This window comes from Ixodes scapularis, unplaced genomic scaffold (assembly GCF_016920785.2).
Source record: "Ixodes scapularis isolate PalLabHiFi unplaced genomic scaffold, ASM1692078v2 PGA_scaffold6__148_contigs__length_123643588, whole genome shotgun sequence".
In the NCBI taxonomy this organism is placed as follows: Eukaryota; Metazoa; Arthropoda; class Arachnida; order Ixodida; family Ixodidae; genus Ixodes; species Ixodes scapularis.
The window spans coordinates 117318847-117330370 of NW_024609881.1; the positions used below are offsets into that span (position 1 = coordinate 117318847).

An 11524-nucleotide genomic window follows, 5' to 3' on the forward strand; every position below is an offset into this window, starting at 1 on the left:
CTTCCTCTTGCATCTCATTCACACGAGTTCTCGTGTGAAGGAGATACCAAGTGAAGCCACGCTCTTGTGCAAGTAGCTTCGATAGCGTTCGCACGCTGCGAAAGCTACGCTAGCCTTGCCAAGGTAGCACAAAATAGTTGACGCCCAGTCGTATAGTAACTAAAGATTTAAAAAAAAACATTGCTGACTTTGCAGCGTCATCCTCGTATAAAGAAAAGTTCCACAGTTTTGCAGTTTGCTTTTCTCAAGAGTTGTAAGTTTAGTGTATATGTGTTATCAGCTAAACCATGTAGTTTTTGTGCCATGTGTGACTCTACATGTAGTGACGTGTAGGTAAGTATGAAATTGCATGCTTATGAATTTTTTGTTTATTCTAAGCAGAGCATTGAAGCTAAAAACAGATATAAAGCTTCCTGGGAAAACACTGCTGCGTAGTACAACCTGCAAAGTGACGGTGCTGCAAGCCAGGAGTCCAACTTGCGCTAATGTTTTTTTTTTTAACGTTTCGGCACGTTTTACATATTTATGTACTGAAAGCTACTTACAGATGAGAGCGACTAGGAAACAGCACTGTACATGTTGCATATGTGGCACTCTATCCGAGTGGGCCAAGAGCTACAACTTCCTGACGGAGCTTGCCTGTGTTTACTAAACAAAAAGAAAACATTCACTTTGTGACTATAGTTGACACTACAGTCAACTCTCATTAATTCAAACTCTCATTAATTCTCTTAATTCAAACTTTCGGATAATTCAAACTAACATGCAGGTCCCATCCTATGCGTCTCTATGGGAGGAAACCCCCAATAATTCAAACTTTGCTTTATTCAAACAAATTTTTGGCCCCCCCCCCCCCCCCCCCCCCCCTCTTGAGTTTGAATTAACGATATTTGACTGTACGTCTTTTGTAACCATGGTATGCAAGTCTCGGGCGGTGCAAAAACCCAGAAATTCTTCTTCAAAGGTTGCAGAACAAACTTCTTGGCCAAGCCTAGAGTCTCACCAGCCTAACTGTCACTTCACCACCACACCTGAAGAAGTAGAAGCATATAGACATTCTGCGCACCTACCGCACACTATATGTGCAGATTCACATTCCTCCAACGCTACCTGACAAAATGCCAAAAACAAAGTGCACCCAAAGAAATGCAAATGCTGAGCGTCACACACACCCACCGTTGCACAATGTGCGGCACCTAATGTCGGAGAAAATTGTCCTCACCATTTGCACACGTGCAGAGTATAAACCATGCAAACAAAAAATGTAGCACTAAGTATACATAGCTTGCAGGTGTCGCCATTGCTGGGTACTGGCAGTTAGTTCTACTTACTGGTTTCTTCTAACAACTTCTATGGCGTGAAACAACACGGCGAACTCTACGCTTGGGGCGCATAAGATATTGGCATGGTCACGAATGACGTCACATGCAAGCTATGTATACAACATTCTCACCTCTTTGTAATTCAATCAGCATTTGGGTCCAATTCAATGAATGTGTGCGAGAGAGTCGTAGTAAGGCAGCCGACTCCGTGGTTGTGTGAGTGTCTGTGAATGTGACTTAAATATTTCAAAGACTGCATGTGACAACCAAAGTTACTGAACAACTATTATGGCATGCTGATGGTTACATCCTTTTACACAGCTACCTAAGTTACAGAAACTTTTTTTTTATCTCTAAAGGCATTTACAGGCTCATAGGAGCTTTTGTCATACTGGAAAAACGAGCTCCGCCTTCAATGTCAATTAAATTAAAGTAATTTGTTAAAAAACGGTATGTGAGCACTCGCAAATTATTCTATCACAACCAGTAAACTCAACAAGATTGCCTTATTGCTCTATAGCAGGGGTGGCCAAACCGCGGCTCGCGAGCCGCATGCGGCTCTTTGCTGGTCCAAGTGCGGCTCGTGGATTCCTCGTAAGGGGACACCAACTTGCCCCCCCCCCCCCCCGTGGCTTTTAGAAGTTTCGTGGTCTCGTTTGCGGCTCTTAGGCCTGGTCAGCCTGGCCACCCCTGCTCTATAGTGTCACTCGTTTTTGGGCTGTAAATGCAAATTCTTATGAAAGATGGCACATAAACTCATGCAACATTGAAACTTAAGTCTGCCTCATACTTGGCAAAGGCACAAACAACATTCACTATTTGGAAGCATGAAATATTGCCTAAGGCAAACCATTACGTGCAATGAATGTGACAGCTCAACACCATAGCTCACAAAGTACCATGAAATGGCCAATATTTGGTACAAACAAGCTTTGCAAACTTGTCTCATTGCACCGATCATTCAACCACAGTCTCTTCTGAAAGAGAACACCAGAGACAGCCTTTCTGCTTCACAGAACTGAACATACAACTTTGTAAAGCAACAATCTAAATAGATGCTCAACATTTCCTATGTAACATCAGAATCTATTTGCAATCTCCAAGTGTTGTGCTAGTCTGCATCACCTGGTGTTTATGTTGCATTGCACATGCAACCTTTGGTAAATTCAGGTAACCTTTGGCAAATTTAGGTGTCAATGTCGAAACATCACTTGCAACAAATGGCATGCAATCAACATGTTCCAATCAACATGACGCAGTACATGAAAATACGCCGGTCAGATTGTAGTCGGATGCAAGTCTCCATAAAAACTTGCTACATGGTGTCCATGACAAAAACTTTCTGCATAAACAATGATCATGCAACTCGGCAGATTGATGTACTGAGTTGTAAATTGCCACAGAGGTGTCCTTAACTCATACAATTTTTCAGGCTAAGATTCCATGCACCAAGCTTTCCAAAATTCATAAGTGAAAAAATAATTCTTTGTTGTATGAGCCAGTTTGATAACTAATTTAGTTGCTTGAATACAGGTTTTTGTGTTTGGCTGCCAAAGCTTTGCCCCTTCCAACAAAAAGATATATAATATATATAATGCCACCCGTGTGTCTTTTAAACATGTTTCTTCACACCTTGCCATGCAAAAAGAATTTTTGCATTCAACATTTTATTGTACAAACCCTCGCTAACAAAATATTACCAAGATCAGACCACCATCTCCGCACAGCCTGCCTTGAAACAACAACCTTGACACATGAACTAGCAACTTTATACAGCTCTGCTGAATTATACTTATTATACTTATATGGAATTACAGGATCCAACAAATACAATGAAACCGTTTTTTTCTGCTTGTATACGTAGACTATGCATCATAGAAAGTTGAAACCCCATGTGCATAACACCAGCAGCGGCGATAGAATGCGAAAATATGAAAAGAGGAGATTAGCTGGATCAAAAGATAAAAAAAACCACAAAACAAATTTGACTTTATGAACAGACATCCACCTAGGACTTATGTTCAATAAATATAAAAAAATTGCACAGTGGGTGCCTGTGGCATTTGTTTCAGTTTTCCGTCTCACTGGCAAGTGTGTTTCACTGAACTACAAAAATGCTGCAAAGCTATTTCTTTATCTGACGAATATTAAGCCAAGGTGGACCATGCTCGTAAGTAAATGTTTTTTTTCAATTTTATCTCTCAATATTTTTAATGTCCCATTCTTGAACTTTCGCATTATATCATTGACGCAAGTATCACATTCACCCGGGAGTTTCAGCTTCCTGTGATGCATAATTCATGCTTGCAGGCTGAAAAAGGAGGTTCCCTTTTATCCGTCAGACCCTATACTGGTGAAGATACCCTGTCTTGCGGCGGCAAGTTAGGAGTGGCGGTACTTCAGCATCTCGCAGGCGGCCTCATACGACGCAAAGTAGCTCGAGGTGGTGGCCATGGCCTTGAGGACGCTGGGCAAGTAGCCCTTGAAGTAGCCCAGGAAGCCCTCTTGCACAAAGATGCAACGCACGCAGTGCAGAAAGCCGTTGTAGCGGCCGAAGTTCAGCCCTTCTGCTCTGAAGCCTTGCACCTGCACGTCGTTTCGTTTCGTGGGTCACGACCCTTCCTGTGGATGTCGGCATCACGTGACGCTCACTCCGCGGGGCGAAGTGGCGGATTTCTCTTTAGTGTGAATACCCCATTAACCGCACGTGTTGAGGACAGCTGCACATGAGAATCTCGCGCAGTGAACGCTGAGTGGCCGCAGCAGCGGTGACGTCGCGTCACCCCGGCCAAGTTGCACGCCACATTCGTTAGAGGGCTTCTGCGTGTATATTAAACGAGCGTCGCTCTCCCAGCAGACGGTGGTGACGACTCCTCCACGCAAAATGCCGACTGTGGCGTAAGATGCGCAGGAATACATTAATAGAGTTCAATAAGGTGTTGCAGCTATCACTGAGACTGCACTGTGCATCCACATAGGAGTGATCATTTTCCGTGTGTTGGTTTTGTTTTCTAAACACCCGTAAAATACCGAGTACACGCGGACGTCCCAATAAGCGTCCACCACCCACTTTTGAAACAATCAAGATGTAGGCAAAGGAAATATCAAGCGCCCAACCCAGCAAACGTCCGAGCCCGCTGAGCTAACCGCGCTGCTCTTTTGTGTCGGCTGCTTCTCCAAGAAGCTGGTGCAAGGTAGTGAAGCCCTACATGCGTCCATCAGTGCACAGCGGGAAAGCTTGATGCAACAACGCTGACGGAAAGCGAGCTTAACATGAGCGGTGTGGCAGCTTTACAAATCGAGGGTTCCGCTAGACCGCTGTACTCCTACTACATGCCGTTCCGTTGAATCAAACAAAGGTGCCCCAACTGCGGTGGAGACAGACTTTGACCTTAAAACTCCGCGGTTACCTTCCAGAATACGCGGCCTTCGCTGACCTCACAGTCCCCGAATGGGTTACTGCTTGAGTCATTTTTCCGACATTGTTTTCTTTGTCCGAACAAACTTTTTTCGTAAGCAAAACAAAGCATGCGTGCTCCGAAGTTGGAGCACCCATGCATGCACAAAGCTTCGGAGCACGCATGCACTCCGACTTCGGGGTCGCAGAAATCGGGGAGGAAATGCGTAAACAAAGAGAAGTGCCTTAACCTCCGTCGTTTTACTTAGTCACTCCTCCAACTGGAAGGTCTGCGGCCGCATCATTCGGGTAGAATGAATATTCGCGGACCGCGGAGTTCGCATTGTGGTATTTGTAGGGATAGGCGATCACTTTGAGTTTTTATGGGAAATCGATATTCGCCCAAAAAGTAGAGTGGGCGATGAGTCGGGATATTACGGTATGTTTGAAAAACTTTTAAGGACGATTGGAAATATAAAACAAATTGGTATGTGTTCATTATATAGACTGTTCCCTGCACCCAGTGGCACCATCTAGGTGTGGTGGCACTCGAGACGGTTAAGTCTTGAGTGCTCCGCGTAGTACATGTATCTGCGTGTATTTCTGTGGCAGATTTTTTTTAAAAATTGAGTCTATCCAATCGACATTTCCAGAAGGATGGTGACACCTAGGAGTGATAGCAATCGAGACTGATAAAAGTCTCAAGCACAGAGCAATTTTTTTTAATTCTTCAGTAAATACTGAGAAAGCCCTGCCCAAGGTATAGTTTACCAGTGATGCAAGGACTTTTAACGGAAGAACATAACAAAACTCGAATCAACTTAAGCACAGGCTCTGTCCGCATGTATAAATCTGCAATCCATTTTAAGAAAACTTATTAAAAAGTGGTATCAACCCCGTCGTTACTGTTTTGGACAACCCAGGCTTGCTCATGGCTTCGTTTGCGGCTCTGCCAACAAAGGGCAGCACTGACTTTTCTTTGTTTTATTTTTATTGTGCTTCTATTTTATTTGTTGAAGTCAACAAATTTAACGTCGAAGACAAAGAGTGAGCAATGAAGGATAGAGAATTCCCAAAATTTAAGAACAATTAATGGGTCAAGATAAAAAGAGAAAGTGAACTCAACAGGCTTCTGCGTTTTCGGTATGTACCGAGATGCCCCGAAAAGTGGCCCCTGAGCCGGTGTTACAAAATCGGGGAAAAGCAAAAAACCCCGAATCGGAGCTTTCGTCGAATTCTTGGGAAGAAATGCCCATCTTCAGCTTCGTTTTTTGTTCGCCTGGAACATGGCCCCGAAAAGAAATGTTGGAGAGACTGCTTTTTTATTAGAGAACCATACCCTTTACCATGTTCCTTTCATCTCTCAGTAAAGTATTAAGGTCCCACGCATGTTCCCTGGGACTTGGGGAATCCAGTGTCCCATTTTCTTCGACATAGTAAGCCCCAAAAATATATGAAACCCTAAATATATTCAATTTCCCCCAAAAAATATTTTTAAAAAATGTTACGGTAAATTTGAAGACTATGCCGCCATGTGGACGTGAAAACGAGGCACTCGCCTGAAGCCGTTTCTTGATCAAGTCGAGCGGGTAGACGAGCGTCTTGGAGACGATCCCGGACAACGCTCCGCACGCCACACTCTTGCGGATGCCTGCACAAGGAACGAGCGGCCTCGTTATTCTTCATTGTACGCGAGAAAAAAGAATGTTTTGGAAAAGGATTTTGCAGATTGCGTGTAGAGGTTTGCAAGCAGCCCCACTTCAACGGCTAGTCTGGCCGTCGTGGGCGAGAAACGCTTTGTTAGGGCACCGAACCGGCAACCGTGGGCATGCCTCAGCGGAGCTTGATCGTCATGCAAAGTACACACACCTAGAGAGCCTGTATTGCAGAGAGTGTTCAACCGCTCGACGGCGGTCACGTGATTTGTGGGCCGCATTTGCAATACGAGCTACGAGGAGGTGACGAAAGCGTTTGTCGTCTGCAAGTGTCACCGCCTTTCCGCCCGCTTTCCTCCTCGACATGCGAAAACGCAGCGCATGCGCACTTGTGACCGATCTCCGCGGGAGGCGTCCGCCTTTAAATTGCAAATGCTCCCCATGTTTAGAGTTGGACCCTCTCTACAATCTAGGCTCTCCGCACATAGCAGCATGACGGTGGCGCTACGGTGGCCATCCTCGCAAATGTCTATGCAGAGTGCAAGTTTGTCTGCTTCTTTTGCAGAGGGTTCTGGTGACGCCAAAGCGCCGAGCTCTGATTGGCTCCGATAGAAGGATAGTGGGTAGACCTATTATTACAACAGTGGCGGCCATCTCCAATTGGGAGACGTCAAGCGTAGAAGCATGGTTCAACGTCTCACGCTTTCCCGCTAAATTTAGCGGAAAATCCTGAATTTGTGTGTAATTATGATTTGTTCACCAATTCATCTTGCATTACACTTTTTTGGTTGACTTTTTCTTTTTTCTTTGTTTGCGAAAGCTCTTCTCTCTAAACATGTTCTGTATGAAACCAGTAGGACACTGTCCTACCGCTGAAGCAGGACACGCGTACCGGTGACGTTGGCGTCATCCTCAAGCAGGACCGTCCACAGGTGGGTGAAAAAGTGGTAGAAGCCGAACTGGAAGCCGGACAGCGGGCCGATCTGGAGCAGGGTGGGCAGCATGCCGCGGTAAAAGGACCGGGGCCCTTCCTGCCGCCACATGAGGCGCACCGCCTGGGAGATGGACGTGTACGTCTGCAGAAGGAGAGGCGCCCCGTAATCAGACGGTCAGGCGGGAACAAGACTTACCGACTGCAATGCGAGGCAAACACGTGCCATGACGCAGATATGTTTGAAATGAGTCAGCATTGCACTAGAGCTCTTATCGGCCGTGAGAAGTTTATCCCTTTAAAAATGGTGTCCGACGTCTTTGCTGTAAAGGGGAATTCTGGTCAGTGCAAGAGGGCCACTAACCCAGCCTCAAGCTAATCAAACCTAAACTTAACTATCCTTAATCAATCCCAACCAAAAGTAAACATAACCCAACCTGAACCTAACCTAGACCTAACTAACCCAAACATGGCCAGAACCTAGATAACTTAAGCTAAAGCATAACCACAACCTAACGTACCTGAAACCCAACCTAAGAATCGCCCGTAAATTATGCAAAATGAGCTAAATGCACCACTACAGCGAGAAGTTTGCACACTATCTCGTATCAGTATTCTGAAAGACACTATGCGATTTGACAATATGCAATTTCTTTTCCAATACCACGCTTGCGACGCCGCACAGCATCCCGCTTTTCAAGTGCCTGTGACAACAACAACTGCAGGGTGTCGCATTTTTTATTGTTTTTTTTGTGACACTGTACGAAACTTTTGTGTGAATAGCCTTTATTGTTGCCCGAGCGCACACATCAAAAACATACAATCGGGTCAAAATTTTTTTTTCCCACCAAACTTCTTCCAGCTTTAACCAGATTTTACCCAAAACTTTGCAACATTTCCCTAGCTTTCACAGGCTGACTATATTCCCTGCCAATTCCAAGTTCTCCAGGATTTGCTTTCGTGAGAGCCTTTGATTATGCAGACATCTCCGCTTTGACAAAGCCTGGAAACGTAGGACCTTGCACAAAAATTACGAAACGGAAGATGAGCGCATGGTCTTTGTTCACCTTGGGTTCCAGTTGTGCCACGAGTCTGGTCCGAATGACATCAAAGGGGTGCGCAACTGCGGTGCTCACGCACCCCGAGGTGAAGCCACATGCGAAATGGACAGTGTTGCTCCATCGTATCACCGCCTCCCGTCCCAGCGTGCTATCGGAGCGCTTCAACAGGTATTCGTACGACGAGAACTGAAAAGAGTAAGAGTCGCCGCATTGGCAGCACTCAACAGTTACTACAGAAGTATTCATTTCTGTGCTCGACAAAATTGAGAGGGAAAAGTCGTGTTAGCAACAGTGAACGGTCATATGAGCAGTCACCACCTGAAATATAGTTTTTTTTTGCACTTGACAATCCATCACTTTGGGAAGAACTGGTATCGGATACTTGTTTCAAAGATTCCTAGGCACGAGACTTAAGGAATTAAAGGGCACCATTAGCTCAGGTGAGAGAGAAGCTATTTCGTACAAACTTGGAGACAAAAGATAACCCCCAATCGGCACAAGAGCGATATTTCAGGACTCAGGAGCTCGATTTAGGTCACCGTAGCACAAAGGAATATTTGCGCTTGCTCATGCAATGCCCACGTACCCTGATGTTGAAAAACTCTCAAACTGGGAATTCTGAAAATGGTGGATTGCAGCCTTCAGTCATATATATATGTCTCCCAATTACCATGATCTGATTAGATTCATGATGACTGATACCTGGGGTCACCTTGTTCTATTAGCATATCATAAATAAATAACAGGGAGTGAAAACAGCTGTACATGTGATACCTGGTTTAATGCAATTTTTGGAATGAAACGATTGACTAGATTGAACCGAAAAATTGGTCGCACATGCTGCATTCCCTGTGCTAAGCTTCTGCTATTTGCCCACTGTCTAGAATCTTCAAACTTGTACGCCGATTAAAAGACTTTCTCATGCAACTTCAAGCTTCAATTGAAAGCTATCTCTGTTTCCCAGCCTTTATATAAAGTTGAGCAAAAACTCACAAGCTTCCAAAATGATTAACCATAAGCTATAATGTTGAATCAACAACTTGCGGGATGAAGTGGTAGTATAATAAGCTACGACAACTAGGTCAATGTAATTGCTGAGCTACCCACGAGCTCACTTCGTAGCAATGAAGGTTGTTCTCTGCAGAAATGAATGCGCATTTGCTGCAACTTCAAAGACGGCAAACAAAGTAACTCAATACTGAGAGAGATGAGCATAAGTGGATGAATGGATGGATGCTAGTGGCTAAACCCTTTGTACTGGGGAGTAGCTTGCACCACCTAGCCTAGAAACGTTAAATTCTGCTACAAATTCCAACCCTCGTGAAATCGCCTAACCCACCAATTCTGTGAGACATCACGCTTTTGATAGGGAGAAGGTTGTTCCAATGCCCTACCAAGGAGCCTTCAAACGATATTACAGCATTAGTAACAGCTGTTATAGCATATCAAAAGAGCATTGAGCAGCAGGAACACACGCAACATTTAATCACTCCTGCCAGTCACATGCACGGTGCACCTGACCCACAGAAAGTTCTTTAACAGGCAGTCACGTGGAAGCAAATTAATAAAACCAGCTCGAGCTCAAAAACAAAAGAAGCTTTCGAAGTGCCAAACTAGACAAACGACGTGTGAAGGTCAAAACAGGCACCCAAGTTTTGTTCACTTGCCAACCTTCACTATTGTTCGTCGATCGTGAAGTGCGCACGTGAGCTACATTTACATCGACGATTTTGTTTTTGCTTTCTTTCTCAATTAGCAAGATAAAAAAAAAAGTATCCTTTTTCCTTCGAATCACATGTTGTACAGCGCGCGGCACGCACATACAAACACACCCTGCGCCGAAGACGCAATTTTATTTTTATTAATATTTTTTTTTTATTTTGCGTTTCAAGGTTAGGTCGCGGAAGTGCGCGAGAACGCACCCGTCTCGACTTTCTCTTTCGACTCTTGTATCTTTTCTTTTCGCGCTCGGCAAAGGGCACTAACCTGAACACCTCCGTACACGACGGACAACATCTGAGCGGGCACGTGTCCTTTCCAAAACGCTGTGATTCCTTCTTCGCGCAAGATGCACAGCGTGCCGTGCAATATGCTCGTGTACTTGGCCGTTGGATGCGACGACTTGATCGGTTCCAACTGCAGCTGAGGAAACGCCCATGTAAAGAAACCTCAGAACTGCGGCAGCTTGCAATGGAAAGCGAGCACCCGGTCTGGAAGGTGAAAAGGTCTTTACCTGGAACCGAATCTTGACCACATCGAAGGGCTGGCAAATGAATCGTGTGACGAATCCGCTGATGGCACCAGCAATGGCATGATCGACGCTGGTCAGACTGTCTTTCGCGGTCCCGTTGCCGATCATCTAAAGCGATCATCGATGCGCGCTTGTCCCTCGGGAATGCTTGAGAAGAGTGTCCGAGAAGGTGGCTTGAAGTCTACCGGTCTGGACCGAACGACACGTTCGAAAGGGCGGACTGAGGACACGAGAAAACCGCCATGCTTGCTCCTAGCTTGGCCGTTGCCACTGGCAACCGTAGTGTCCAGAACGCGTTGTGACGTTAGGTGCGTGAAGTGTTCCTCCCGTGCGTTGCTGAGCAAAAGTGAGGAGGAAAAGTGAGCGCAGTGACGTCATAGAAGCTGAGAAGGAAATGTATCAGATTGTCGCGATCCTGTAGGCGAAACCTGAAAGCAGTAGTTTTGAGCCGCGAGCGAACGAACGGTGCGAACGCTTCGAACGCTTCTCCGGCCTTTCCGTTCGAGCGGAGAGGGCAGGGCGTATGAGGAAAAAAGAAGAGGAGGCGGCGGAGGCCAGGGAGGCGCTCTCAACCTCAACCAACGCTCTCAACCTCAACCCAGGCACCAGGCATCGCATTCGCCGTTTCAGTGGTTTCAGCACTCCCTCGAACCACGATTTCCGTGGAATGAGTGCCAAGTGCATGGGCGTACCAACCGGGGGGGCAAGGGGGGCACTTGCCCCCCCAGTTCTCAGAGTGGGGGGGCAAGGCATGCGTTTTGCCCCCCCTAAAACGGCCGCCACTGGGCAGAGCAGACACAGGCCGGCTAGCCCAAGGAATACCAAGGGCACTGCCCCCCGCGACCCGCGCGGGCATATTTTTAACGCGCAGGCGATACAAACCCTAGCAACGCAGGCTCACGCACGC

At 46.0% G+C, this 11524-nt stretch overlaps 1 protein-coding gene across 2 annotated transcripts; it reads right to left on the reverse strand.

Moving 5' to 3' along the window:
- Positions 1-352: 352 nt before the first annotated feature.
- On the reverse strand, positions 353-10939 carry LOC8033422 (mitochondrial thiamine pyrophosphate carrier). 2 transcript variants are annotated; one of them, XM_040213527.3, is made up of 6 exons: positions 10600-10939; positions 10353-10508; positions 8373-8552; positions 7267-7450; positions 6279-6370; positions 353-3908 (listed from the first exon to the last, which is right to left on the reverse strand). In XM_040213527.3, the coding sequence occupies exons 1-6, from the start codon at positions 10723-10725 to the stop codon at positions 3705-3707; spliced, it is 942 nt and encodes a 313-aa protein (XP_040069461.1). In that variant the 5' UTR covers positions 10726-10939; the 3' UTR covers positions 353-3704. The 2 variants fall into 2 exon arrangements, with proteins under 2 accessions (XP_040069461.1, XP_040069462.1); XM_040213528.3 differs by having other exon boundaries at positions 3502-3908; positions 10353-10502.
- Between the last annotated feature and the right edge of the window lie 585 nt (positions 10940-11524).